The sequence below is a fragment of the Oncorhynchus mykiss genome, chromosome 30 (assembly GCF_013265735.2).
Source record: "Oncorhynchus mykiss isolate Arlee chromosome 30, USDA_OmykA_1.1, whole genome shotgun sequence".
Classification (NCBI taxonomy): Eukaryota; Metazoa; Chordata; class Actinopteri; order Salmoniformes; family Salmonidae; genus Oncorhynchus; species Oncorhynchus mykiss.
In genome coordinates, this window is record NC_050570.1 from 1,860,577 (window position 1) to 1,875,000 (window position 14,424).

Consider the following 14,424-nt stretch of genomic DNA (forward strand, 5'->3'; position numbering starts at 1 on the left):
CATGATAATGCACAACACTATGTTGCAAATAGTGGTCACACCAGACACCGACTGGTTTCCTGATCCACCACCCGACTCTTTTCTTCTTTGTTTAAAGTATTTGTGACCAACAGATCTGTGGAGTGGGACAACATTCCACAGGTCACAATCAACAGCCTGATCAACTCTATGTGAAGGAGATGTGTCGCGCTGCATGAGGCAAATGGTGGTCACACCAGATACTGACTGGTTTTCTGATCACACCAGATACTGACTGGTTTTCTGATCCACACCAGATACTGACTGGTTTCTGATCCACACCAGATACTGACTGGTTTTCTGATCACACCAGATACTGACTGGTTTTCTGATCACACCAGATACTGACTGGTTCTCTGATCACACCAGATACTGACTGGTTTTCTGATCACACCAGATACTGACTGGTTTTCTGATCCACACCAGATACTGACTGGTTCTCTGATCACACCAGATACTGACTGGTTATCTGATCCACACCAGATACTGACTGGTTCTGATCACACCAGATACTGACTGGTTTTCTGATCCACACCAGATACTGACTGGTTTTCTGATCCACACCCCTACCTTTCATTTTAAAGGTATCTGTGACTAACAGATGCATATCTGTATTCCCAGTCATGTGAAATCTATAGATTAAGGGCCTAATGAATTTATATCAATTGACTGATTTTCTTAAATGAACTATAACTCAGTAAAATATTTGAAATTGTTGCGTGTTGGGTTCATATTTTTGTTCATTGTAGAATCACATTTTTTTTTTTTTTTAATTGTCCGTGTATCCCAGATGGAATATACACTGTGATATAGAACACACAATGTTTATACAAAATGGATCTGTGAACCAGGATGTTTCTCCTGAATCAGACAAACCAGAAACAAATGTTTATTATTCCGGTGGTTTATTCAGAATTTAAAACAATCTGTAGATCCAGTCAGGCAGATTCCATGAAAACAAAATCTTACAAATTAGTATTAAACTGTGGTAAAAATGATACATATTATATATTCAAAAGACATAACAGTGTTTCAACGGTGTAAACAACAACATATTGATATCTATAGTGATGATATGGTGATATCATGGTCAATGTGTATAGTAGTTACATACAGGGCCCTCCAACCCTGTTCCTGGAGAGAGACCCTCCTGTAGGTTTTAACTCCAACCCTGTTCCTGGAGAGATACTGTCCTGTAGGTTTTAACTCCACCTCCAGGACAGTATCTCTCCAGGAACAGGGTTGGAGCTATAACCTACAGGAGGGTCTCTCTCCAGGAACAGGGTTGGAGTTAAAACCTACAGGAGGGTCTCTCTCCAGGAACAGGGTTGGAGTGTAAACCTACAGGATTAGAGTGCAAACCTACAGGGGTGGAGAACACTGGTACAGAGTTATGTAATGGCCAGGAGGGTCTATCTCCAGGAATAGGGTTGGAGGGCCCTGGTACAGAGTTATGTAATGGCCAGGAGGGTCTCTCTCCAGGAATAGGGTTGTAGTTAAAACCTACAGGGGGGTCTCTCTCCAGGAACAGGGTTGGAGTGTAAACCTACAGGGTTGGAGACCCCTGGTACAGAGTTATGTAATGGCCACATACCAAAGTACACCTTTTATACACAAAGCTTTCACTCATACTGTGACATCAAGCATTAAAAAGGAGAGATTTAAAACAAAATCAATTCAGATTTCTTCCAAAAGGGTAAATAGAAGATAGAAAAATTGATAGAAAATATTTTAAACTGATCTCCTTTTCTGACGTACTCACGCCAAATTATGCCTGCTGGGTCTCAACTTTAATTCCAACTGTAAAGCTGTGAAACACCATCATAGCATTTATAAACTAGTGGGTCTTTTATGATTAGTATTCAAATATTTATCAGACAAAGTCATTATTGAAGCGCTCTATGCAATCCGTATCACTGAAGTGCAACGTTACGGCTTGATTTCAAATTTATTAAAGGCAATGTTCCCGCGTTATAGCGGAGACTGCATTTACCGTAAACACTGCAGATGTCGTCTCCATCTGAAATTACCTTTAATTAAATTTTGTACCGCACAGTCTGTAACGTTTCAGCCATCCAGGATGAATAGAGAGCTATACGTCTGGTTGTAATGATGAGTGAAATGACGTTCATATATAATATCACAGTACTTTTCCTTGGCAGTAAACAGGCAGGGGGGGGTTCTACTTACTTTTAACAGTCTGACATGGCAAAACAAGACATTTGTTGAATAATCTTCAACCTAAAGCCTAAAGCTAGTCAACTGTAAACTGTCATCAAGTGCTGTGTTGGTTTTACGTGCTCTTTAGGAAGGAATGTAAAGGAATCATTCTAAATTAGAACCATTCTGTTGTGGAATGATGTCGGAACCTTTCTCTCTAAAGCCAGTTCATTCACAATATACAAAAGTTAAATTTTTTTGGATGGGGGGTGATATTGTGACAGTTTCAAAACCCAGTCAGAAGAATACAGACACCTTGACATGTGACACAGCTCTTCTATCTTCTATCCTAACAGTGGACTATGGATCACAGTCAGGAGTAGTCCACTATAGCCTCCTGGGTGACGTAGCATTCTATGGTACTGCCTCTCAGTGCTAGAGACGTCACTACAGACCCGGGTTCAATCCCAGGCTGTATCACATTTACTCCATACAACTATACATAGAAACAGAACATATAATTTACTCTGTACAACTATACAGAGAAACAGAACATACCATTCACTCTGTACAACTATAAAGCTACGGAGAAACAGAACATACCATTTACTCTATACAACTATACAGAGAAACAGAACATACCATTTACTCTATACAACTATACAGAGAAACAGAACATACCATTTACTCTATACAACTATACAGAAAAACAGAACATACCATTTACTCTATACAACTATACAGAGAAACAGAACATACCATTTACTCTGTACAACTATACAGAGAAACAGAACATACCATTTACTCTATACAACTATACAGAGAAACAGACCATACCATTTACTCTGTACAACTATACAGAGAAACAGACCATACCATTTACTCTATACAACTATACAGAGAAACAGAACATACCATTTACTCTATACAACTATACAGAGAAACAGACCATACCATTTACTCTGTACAACTATACAGAGAAACAGACCATACCATTTACTCTGTACAACTATACAGAGAAACAGATCATACCATTTACTCTGTACAACTATACAGAGAAACAGAACATACCATTTACTCTGTACAACTATACAGAGAAACAGAACATACCATTTACTCTATACAACTATACAGAGAAACAGAACATACCATTTACTCTATACAACTATACAGAGAAACAGAACATACCATTTACTCTGTACAACTATACAGAGAAACAGAACATACCATTTACTCTATACAACTATACAGAGAAACAGACCATACCATTTACTCTGTACAACTATACAGAGAAACAGAACAGCTCCATACATTTATTTACAAAAAGTAATGCGTATGTGTGTTGATGAAAGAATTAGAAAACACGTCTTAATCCACACATTCTGCATTTGTGATGTCAATATAATAACAACTACCTTATAAAAGAGTATTGCTTTAGTAATTAATGAAAACATATCAACAAATCATATTATAACAATGTTCCTTTTATATTTGGGGCGGCTCAGTTGTTTTGGTTGTTCCAATGTATTTCTTTGACACAAAAGGATTCATAAATAAACACTCCCGTGAAAGTTACAGGATAAAAGTCTCATCACTGTGGTAATACAACTAAATCATACATGGTCTATCATGTATACATCATGTATATAACATGGTCTATGTATGTTCCCACCCAGAAAAACCAAAATGGGACCGTTGGACACGGCCGCCGAATTTAAAGGCGAGACTTGACTGATCTACAAACCACCTTGCATCATAAATAACTACTCAATATTATTTGTACATCAGTCATTCACAATTTACCCATGATACCTCACGGTTTTCATGGTCTCACACTAGGCCAATGGATCCTTCATGTTATATTTGGACTGGTCCTGCCAGAGGGGAGACAAGCAGCTGAAAGTGAAAGTATGACATCATCCTCAGGAAGTCGGCCCCCATACCTGATCATAGTATAGAGCAGGAAGTCAGGCCCCATACCTGATCATAGTATAGAGCAGGAAGTCAGGCCTCATACCTGATCATAGTATAGAGCAGGAAATCAGGCCCCACACCTGATCATAGTATAGAGCAGGAAGTCAGGCCCCACACCTGATCATAGTATAGTAGCTGTGTATGTATCAAAGTTCAACTGAACAACAAAAAATAAAGGTCCAAATTATTACTGTCACAGATAATGTAAGAGATAATGTAAGAGATAATGTAAGTTACTCTTTGGAAAGTGCTTAAAATCACGTGTGAAAGACGTTTACATTACACCCAACAACCCTCTCATCACAACAGGAAAACAGCCCTGACTGTGGTAGAGAAAACACACAAAGCTTGAAGCTCACACTACAACACAGAAACAAAACGTTTACATACACGCTTACAAGTTCATCAGATACAGATTGTCTTAAAATATATAGAATATATCACATGGTATATTACAAACATTTGAGTAATGTAATAATAGTGAAAATACAGAGGAATAATACATGTGATACCATGAGGTCCTATTACCATGAGGTCCTATTACCATGAGGTCCTATTACCATGAGGTCCTATTACCATGAGGTCCTATTACCATGAAGTCCTATTACCATGAGGTCCTATTGCGATACCATGAGGTCCTATTACCATGAGATCCTACTGTGATACCATGAGGTCCTATTGTGATACCATGAGGTCGTATTCTGATACCATGAGGTCCTATTACCATGAGGTCCTATTGTGATACCATGAGGTCGTATTCTGATACCATGAGGTCCTATTACCATGAGGTCCTACTGTGATACCATGAGGTCCTATTGTGATACCATGAGGTCGTATTCTGATACCATGAGGTCCTATTACCATGAGGTCCTATTGTGATATCATGAGGTCCTACTGTGATACCATGAGGTCCTACTGTGATACCATGAGGTCCTACTGTGATACCATGAGGTCCTACTGTGATACCATGAGGTCCTATTACCATGAGGTCCTATTGTGATATCATGAGGTCCTACTGTGATACCATGAGGTCCTATTACCATGAGGTCCTACTGTGATATCATGAGGTCCTACTGTGATACCATGAGGTCCTACTGTGATACCATGAGGTCCTACTGTGATACCATGAGGTCCTACTGTGATACCATGAGGTCCTATTACCATGAGGTCCTACTGTGATACCATGAGGTCCTACTGTGATACCATGAGATCCTACTGTGATACCATGAGGTCCTATTGTGATACCATGAGGTCCTATTGTGATACCATGAGGTCCTATTACCATGAGGTCCTACTGTGATACCATGAGGTCCTACTGTGATACAATGAGGTCCTATGGTGATATCATGAGGTATCATGATATCATGAGGTTCTACTGGGATGCCATGAGATACCATGTAATAGCTATGTGGTCCCATTGTAATACCATGTCATACCGTGAATACCATGTCAAACCATGTGAATACCATGTGAGGGAGGCAGGTAGCCTAGCGGTTCAGAGCATTGGGCCATTAACCAAAAAGTCACAGGTTCGAATCCCGGAGCTGACTAAAGTGAAACATCTTTCAATGTGCTCTTGAGCAAGGCACTTAACTCTAATTGCTCCTGTAAGTGTCTCTGGATAAGAGTGCCTGCTAAATGACTGACATGTAAATGTCTTATTGTGACAGTGTGGAGCGTCTCTGAAAGCTTCTAGGATCTTTTCTGTGTATTTGTTCCACACTACGCTTCAGTGTCTAAGTACACGTTGGGTACCAATGACTTTCCTCCCCTTGCCTGGGGTGTCAGGTGGGCTGGCCCTGAGGAGTTCACCCCAACAGAGAGGGGCCACAGAGAGAGGGGCCACAGAGAGGGAGAGAGGGGCCAGAGAGAAGGGCCACAGAGAGAGGGGCCACAGAGAGAGGGGCCACAGAGAGAGGGGCCAGAGAGAGGGTCTAGAGAGAGGGGCCACAGAGAGAGGGGCTGGTAGTAAGTGAGCAGCAGTCATGTTTTGGGAGGGATGGATGGATAGCAGCCATGGGGGGGGGGGGGGGGGTCACAGAATGGGTTTCCCGAACATCCTTCTACATTCCATGACTCCTGCTCCCGGGGGCCGGTCACAGTTGTGTGTCAGCTTCACTTGGCTGGGGCTGAGGCGGTCGTAAGCAACCTTGTACTCACGATCAAACGCATCTGGAACAGAGAAGGTTAGTTTACAATCACTATTACTGATCATGATGTGGTTGTTTAAACCTACTAGGTGACCATGATGGTAGAATACAACAGAGTTACTTAGCGACCATGATGTTAGAATACAACAGAGTTACTTAGCGACCATGATGTTAGAATACAACAGAGTTACTTAGCGACCATGATGGTAGAATACAACAGAGTTACTTAGCGACCATGATGGTAGAATACAACAGGGTTACTTAGCAACCATGATGGTAGAATACAACAGAGTTACTTAGCGACCATGATGTTAGAATACAACAGGGTTACTTAGCGACCATGATGGTAGAATACAACAGAGTTACTTAGCGACCATGACGGTAGAATACAACAGGGTTACTTAGCGACCATGATGGGAGAATACAACAGTGAGGAATTTAAATGTATTTTTCACCTAAATATATTAGAGGATTCTAATTAATAAAGAGGATTAATATAGTAAAAAACAACACCACAAAAACCTAAAGTCTGTAGCTACACTCACACCAATAAATATAAGTCTATTTTTGTTTACATTTTTTTTTCATTTGAGTTATCCTTCAAATTAATGGAAGGTCCTATCCTCCATGTCACTCCCTGAGCATAGAGAGCTGTTTATTCTCTATGTTGGTTTGGGCGTGATATTGACTAAGGTGGGTCATCTAGGTGATTAATGATCTATGTTGGCCTGGTATGGTTCCCAATCAGAGGTAGCTGTTTATTGTTGTCTCTGATTGGGGATCATATTTAGGCAGCCATTTCCCCATTGTGCTTTGTGGGATTTTGTCTAGGTACAGTTGCCTGCGAGCTACTTTGAGATTTACGTTTTATTTTTCCGCTTTATTTGTTTTTTCTTTCAGGTTCTCTTCCAAATAAAAAGGATGGAACCATACCACGCCGCATCTTGGTCCACTCCTTATAACGATCGTGACAGAACAACGGACCAAGCAGCGTGCCCAGGAGGAAAGCCAGGAGTGGAGGACATCTTGGACGTGGGACGAGATTATGGCAGGAGACAGAAGCCTGCCATGGAAGCAGGCGGATGCAGCGAGGGAGCAACAATGACGATACCGGGGTTCGCGGCCACGACGGAAGCCCGAGAGGCAGCCTCAAAAATATATTTTTTTTGGGGGTGGCACACGGGTTGGTTGGCGGAGCCAGGTTTTGAACCAGAGCCAACTCCCCGTACTCACCGTGGGGAGCGTGATACGTTTTTATGATATGTTTTGCATTGATACGCACTGTGTCTCCATGGCGCATTCACAGCCCGGTGCGTTCTGTGCCAACTCCTCGCACTTGTCGTGCTAAAGTGGGTTTCTGAGTAAACTGAATAGCGTGCCCAGAGTGAACTGCCTCCTACTCTGTCCCAGATGCTAATATATGCATAGTATTACTAGTATTGGATAGAAAACACTCTGAAGTTTCTAAAACTGTTTGAATGATCTCTGTGAGTATAACAGAACTCATATGGCATGCAAAAACCTGAGAAAAATCCAACCAGAAAGTGGGAAATCTGAGGTGTGTAGTTTTTCAAAGCTTGGCCTACCGAAAACACAGTGTCCATGGAGTCAAGTTGCACTTCCTAAGGCTTCCACTAGATGTAAACCATCTTTAGAAACTTGTTTCAGGCTTCTGCTATAAAGGGGGGGCTCATGAGACCTGTTTGAGTCTGGCTGGATTGGGCTCTGAGCGTCGTTCTCAGATTATGCTTTTTCTGTAACGTTTTTTAAAAATCTGACACAGCGGTTGCATTAAGGAGAAGTCTATCTTTAATTCTGTGAATAACACTTGTATCTTTTATCAATGTTTATTATGAGTATTTCTGCAAAATCACTGGATGTTTTGGAATCAAAACATTACTGCACATAAGGCGCCAATGTAAACTGATATTTCTGGATATAAATATGCACATTATCAAACAAAACATACATGTATTGTGTAACATGATGTCCTATGAGTGTCATCTGATGAAGATCATCAAAGGTTAGTGATTCATTGTATCTATATTTCTGCTTTTTGTGACTCCTATCTTTGGCTGGAAAAATGGCTATGTATTTTTTTGACTTTGCGGTGATCGTAACATAATCATTTGTTATGCTTTCGCTTTAAAGCATTTTTTAAATCGGACACGATGGGTAGATTAACAATAAGTTTATCTTTCATTTGCTGTATTGGACTTGTTAATGTGTGAAAGTTACATATTTCTAAAAAATATTTTAGATTTTCGCACACTGCCTTTTCAGCGGAATGTTGTTGAGGGGTTCCGCTAGCGGAACGCCTGTCCTAGAAAGTTATTAACCCCGGTGTCCTGGCTAAATTCCCAATCTGGCCCTCAAACCATCACGGTCACCTAATAATCCCCAGTTTACAATTGGCTCATTCATCCCCTTCCTCTCCCCTGTAACTCAGGTCGTTGGAATGTCTTCTCAGTCAACTTACCTGGTAAAATAACAGATTAATAAAAATAAAGAGGGACTTATGAAAATTACATTTCAGGGCAGCACGGCTGGCCCTTGGATGTACACAGAGAGCTAACATTAATAATATGCATGTCAATCTCTCCTGGCTGAAAGTGGAGGAGAGATTGACTTCATCACTACTTGTTTGTAAGCAGTGTTGACATGTTGAGTGTACATAGCTGTCTGTTTGAACTACTGGCACACAGCTCAGACACCCATGCATACTCCACGAGCCACCAGAGGTCTCTTCACAGTCCCCAAGCCCAGAACAGACTATGGGAGGCGTGCAGTACTAAATGGAGTCATGACTACATGGAAATCTATTCCACATCAAGTAGCTGATGCAGCAGTAGAATCAGATTTAAGAAACAGGTAAAAAATACACCCTATCGAACAGCGGAAGGATTGTGAAGCAAAACACAAGGATGATGTGTTTTAGATATGTGGTATTAGAGTTGTGCCTAAGGGAACATGTTTTGAAAAGTGTTATAAAATGTAATGTCATGTAATATTTTAAATTGTATATAACTGCCTTAATGTTGCTGGACCCCAGGAAGAGTAGCTGCTGCCTTGACAGGAACTAATAGGGATCCATAATAAACCCCAGGAAGAGTAGCTGCTGCCTTGGCAGCAACTAATGGGGATCCATAATAAACCCCAGGAAGAGTAGCTGCTGCCTTGACGGGAACTAATGGGGATCCATAATAAACCCCAGGAAAAGTAGCTGCTGCCTTGACAGGAACTAAAGGGGATCCATAATAAACCACGGGAAGAGTAGCTGCCGTCTTGGCGGGAAATAATGGGGATCCATAATAAACCTCAGGAAGAGTAGCTGCTGCCTTGGCAGCAACTAATGGGGATCCATAATAAACCCCAGGAAGAGTAGCTGCCGCCTTGGCGGGAACTAATAGGGATCCATAATAAACCCCGGGAAGAGTAGCTGCCGTCTTGGCGGGAAATAATGGGGATCCATAATAAACCTCAGGAAGAGTAGCTGCTGCATTGGCAGGAACTAATGGGGATCCATAATAAACCCCAGGAAGAGTAGCTGCTGCCTTGGCAGCAACTAATGGGGATCCATAATAAACCCCAGGAAGAGTAGCTGCTGCCTTGACAGGAACTAATGGGGATCCATAATAAACCCCAGGAAAAGTAGCTGCTGCCTTGACAGGAACTAAAGGGGATCCATAATAAACCACGGGAAGAGTAGCTGCCGTCTTGGCGGGAAATAATGGGGATCCATAATAAACCTCAGGAAGAGTAGCTGCTGCCTTGGCAGCAACTAATGGGGATCCATAATAAACCCCAGGAAGAGTAGCTGCCGCCTTGGCGGGAACTAATAGGGATCCATAATAAACCCCGGGAAGAGTAGCTGCCGTCTTGGCGGGAAATAATGGGGATCCATAATAAACCTCAGGAAGAGTAGCTGCTGCATTGGCAGGAACTAATGGGGATCGATAATAAACCCCAGGAAGAGTAGCTGCTGCCTTGGCAGCAACTAATGGGGATCCATAATAAACCCCAGGAAGAGTAGCTGCTGCCTTGACAGGAACTAATAGGGATCCATAATAAACCCCAGGAAGAGTAGCTGCTGCCTTGGCAGCAACTAATGGGGATCCATAATAAACCCCAGGAAGAGTAGCTGCTGCCTTGACGGGAACTAATGGGGATCCATAATAAACCCCAGGAAAAGTAGCTGCTGCCTTGACAGGAACTAAAGGGGATCCATAATAAACCACGGGAAGAGTAGCTGCCGTCTTGGCGGGAAATAATGGGGATCCATAATAAACCTCAGGAAGAGTAGCTGCTGCCTTGGCAGCAACTAATGGGGATCCATAATAAACCCCAGGAAGAGTAGCTGCCGCCTTGGCGGGAACTAATAGGGATCCATAATAAACCCCGGGAAGAGTAGCTGCCGTCTTGGCGGGAAATAATGGGGATCCATAATAAACCTCAGGAAGAGTAGCTGCTGCATTGGCAGGAACTAATGGGGATCCATAATAAACCCCAGGAAGAGTAGCTGCTGCCTTGGCAGCAACTAATGGGGATCCATAATAAACCCCAGGAAGAGTAGCTGCTGCCTTGACAGGAACTAATGGGGATCCATAATAAACCCCAGGAAAAGTAGCTGCTGCCTTGACAGGAACTAAAGGGGATCCATAATAAACCACGGGGAGAGTAGCTGCCGTCTTGGCGGGAAATAATGGGGATCCATAATAAACCTCAGGAAGAGTAGCTGCTGCCTTGGCAGCAACTAATGGGGATCCATAATAAACCCCAGGAAGAGTAGCTGCCGCCTTGGCGGGAACTAATAGGGATCCATAATAAACCCCGGGAAGAGTAGCTGCCGTCTTGGCGGGAAATAATGGGGATCCATAATAAACCTCAGGAAGAGTAGCTGCTGCATTGGCAGGAACTAATGGGGATCGATAATAAACCCCAGGAAGAGTAGCTGCTGCCTTGGCAGCAACTAATGGGGATCCATAATAAACCCCAGGAAGAGTAGCTGCTGCCTTGACAGGAACTAAAGGGGATCCATAATAAACCCCGGGAAGAGTAGCTGCCGTCTTGGCGGGAAATAATGGGGATCCATAATAAACCTCAGGAAGAGTAGCTGCTGCATTGGCAGGAACTAATGGGGATCCATAATAAACCCCAGGAAGAGTAGCTGCTGCCTTGGCAGCAACTAATGGGGATCCATAATAAACCCCAGGAAGAGTAGCTGCTGCCTTGACAGGAACTAATGGGGATCCATAATAAACCCCAGGAAAAGTAGCTGCTGCCTTGACAGGAACTAAAGGGGATCCATAATAAACCACGGGAAGAGTAGCTGCCGTCTTGGCGGGAAATAATGGGGATCCATAATAAACCTCAGGAAGAGTAGCTGCTGCCTTGGCAGCAACTAATGGGGATCCATAATAAACCCCAGGAAGAGTAGCTGCCGCCTTGGCGGGAACTAATAGGGATCCATAATAAACCCCGGGAAGAGTAGCTGCCGTCTTGGCGGGAAATAATGGGGATCCATAATAAACCTCAGGAAGAGTAGCTGCTGCCTTGACAGGAACTAATGGGGATCCATAATAAACCCCAGGAAGAGTAGCTGCTGCATTGGCAGGAACTAATGGGGATCCATAATAAACCCCAGGAAGAGTAGCTGCTGCCTTGACAGGAACTAAAGGGGATCCATAATAAACCCCGGGAAGAGTAGCTGCCGTCTTGACAGGAAATAATGGGGATCCATAATAAACCTCAGGAAGAGTAGCTGCTGCATTGGCAGGAACTAATGGGGATCGATAATAAACCCCAGGAAGAGTAGCTGCTGCCTTGGCAGCAACTAATGGGGATCCATAATAAACCCCAGGAAGAGTAGCTGCTGCCTTGACAGGAACTAAAGGGGATCCATAATAAACCCCGGGAAGAGTAGCTGCCGTCTTGGCGGGAAATAATGGGGATCCATAATAAACCCCAGGAAGAGTAGCTGCTGCCTTGGCAGGAACTAATGGGGATCGATAATAAACCCCAGGAAGAGTAGTACTTCTTTGATGAAAAGATTATGATTATTAGAAAGCAAATTACAGACTCCTCTTTAAATCTGCGTATTCCTTCAAAGCTCAGTTGTCCTGAGTCTGCACAACTCTGCCAGGACCTAGGATCAAGAGAGACGCTCAAGTGTTTTAGTACTATATCTCTTGACACAATGATGAAAATAATCATGGCCTCTAAACCTTCAAGCTGCATACTGGACCCTATTCCAACTAAACTACTGAAAGAGCTGCTTCCTGTGCTTGGCCCTCCTATGTTGAACATAATAAACGGCTCTCTATCCACCGGATGTGTACCAAACTCACTAAAAGTGGCAGTAATAAAGCCTCTCTTGAAAAGCCAAACCTTGACCCAGAAAATATAAAAAACTATCGGCCTATATCGAATCTTCCATTCCTCTCAAACATTTTAGAAAAGGCTGTTGCGCAGTAACTCACTGCCTTCCTGAAGACAAACAATGTATACGAAATGCTTCAGTCTGGTTTTAGACCCCATCATAGCACTGAGACGGCACTTGTGAAGGTGGTAAATGACATTTTAATGGCATCGGACCGAGGCTCTGCATCTGTCGTCGTGCTTTTACCTCTTGGGGATGTTATTCGAAAACATAATGTTAACTTTCACTGCTATGCGGATGACACACAGCTGTACATTTCAATGAAACATGGTGAAGCCCCAAAATTGCCCTTGCTAGAAGCATGTGTTTCAGACATAAGGAAGTGGATGGCTGCAAACGTTCTACTTTTAAACTCGGACAAAACAGAGATGCTTGTTCTAGGTCCCAAGAAACAAAGAGATCTTCTGTTGAATCTGACAATTAATCTTAATGGTTGTACAGTCGTCTCAAATAAAACTGTGAAGGACCTCGGCGTTACTCTGGACCCTGATCTCTCTTTTGAAGAACATATCAAGACCATTTCAAGGACAGCTTTTTTCCATCTACGTAACATTGCAAAAATCAGAAACTTTCTGTCCAAAAATGATGCAGAAAAATTCATCCATGCTTTTGTCACTTCTAGGTTAGACTACTGCAATGCTCTACTTTCCGGCTACCCGGATAAAGCACTAAATAAACTTGGCAGGAACTAATGGGGATCCATAACAAACCCCAGGAAGAGTAGCTGCTGCCTTGGCAGGAACTAATGGGGATCCATAATAAACCCCAGGAAGAGTAGCTGCTGCCTTGGCAGGAACTAATGGGGATCCATAATAAACCCCAGGAAGAGTAGGTGCTGCCTTGGCAGGAACTAATGGGGATCCATAATAAACCCCAGGAAGAGTAGCTGCTGCCTTGACAGGAACTACTGGGGATCTATAATAAACCCCAGGAAGAGTAGCTTCTGCCTTGACAGGAACGAATGGGGATCCATAATAAACCCCAGGAAGAGTAGCTGCCGCCTTGGCAGGAACTAATGGGGATCCATAATAAACCCCAGGAAGAGTAGCTGCCGCCTTGGCAGGAACTAATGGGGATCCATAATAAACCCCAGGAAGAGTAGCTGCTGCCTTGGCAGGAACTAATGGGGATCCATAATAAATAGGAGCGACAGGTGGTTAGAGTGTTGGACTAGTAACCTAAAGGTTGCAAGATTCGAATCCCTGAGCTGACAAGGTGAAAAGGCTGTCATTCTGCCCCTGAACAACTGGCAGGCAGCCATTGGCAGGCAGCCATTGGAAAGAAGAGTTTGTTCTTTAACTGACATTCCGAGTTAAATAAAAGTAAAAAAAATGCAAATATGTGACAAACGTGAAACATTTTTTCAACGTACTTCTCTAGCTTCGGGGGGACGAAGAAAGCACAGCGGGAAAAGATATGGTTTCAACTCACCAATATTGATGTTGCTCTTCCCCAGAGCGGTCAACGCCAGGAAGAGGAGATCTCTGTACAGACTCCTGTGGAATAGAGAGAGAATGGTTTGTGTGTAAATAGACAGACAAGAGGGATAACCGGCTCAGTCAGACAGGACGATTAAGGACAACATTTCACTACTCTTAACACCATTATCGCCGACGGTCAACGCCCACTGACGGTAGATTTTGTAAATCTATGTCCTGCTCCTTCCTGACTGTTTCTAAACAT

The 14,424-nt window shown here is 42.9% G+C and overlaps 1 protein-coding gene across 1 annotated transcript in view; it reads right to left on the reverse strand.

The window, feature by feature from the left end:
- Nucleotides 1-1,241: 1,241 nt before the first annotated feature.
- Nucleotides 1,242-14,424, reverse strand: part of dennd4a (DENN/MADD domain containing 4A) — a 111,591-nt gene continuing 98,408 nt past the window's right edge. The window contains exons 30-31 of the mRNA XM_036968559.1: nucleotides 14,173-14,237; nucleotides 1,242-6,324 (exon numbers count right to left, since the gene is read on the reverse strand). Coding sequence (XP_036824454.1) covers nucleotides 6,188-6,324; nucleotides 14,173-14,237 — 202 coding nt within the window. The 3' untranslated portion in view covers nucleotides 1,242-6,187. The remainder of the gene's footprint in view (nucleotides 6,325-14,172; nucleotides 14,238-14,424) is intronic.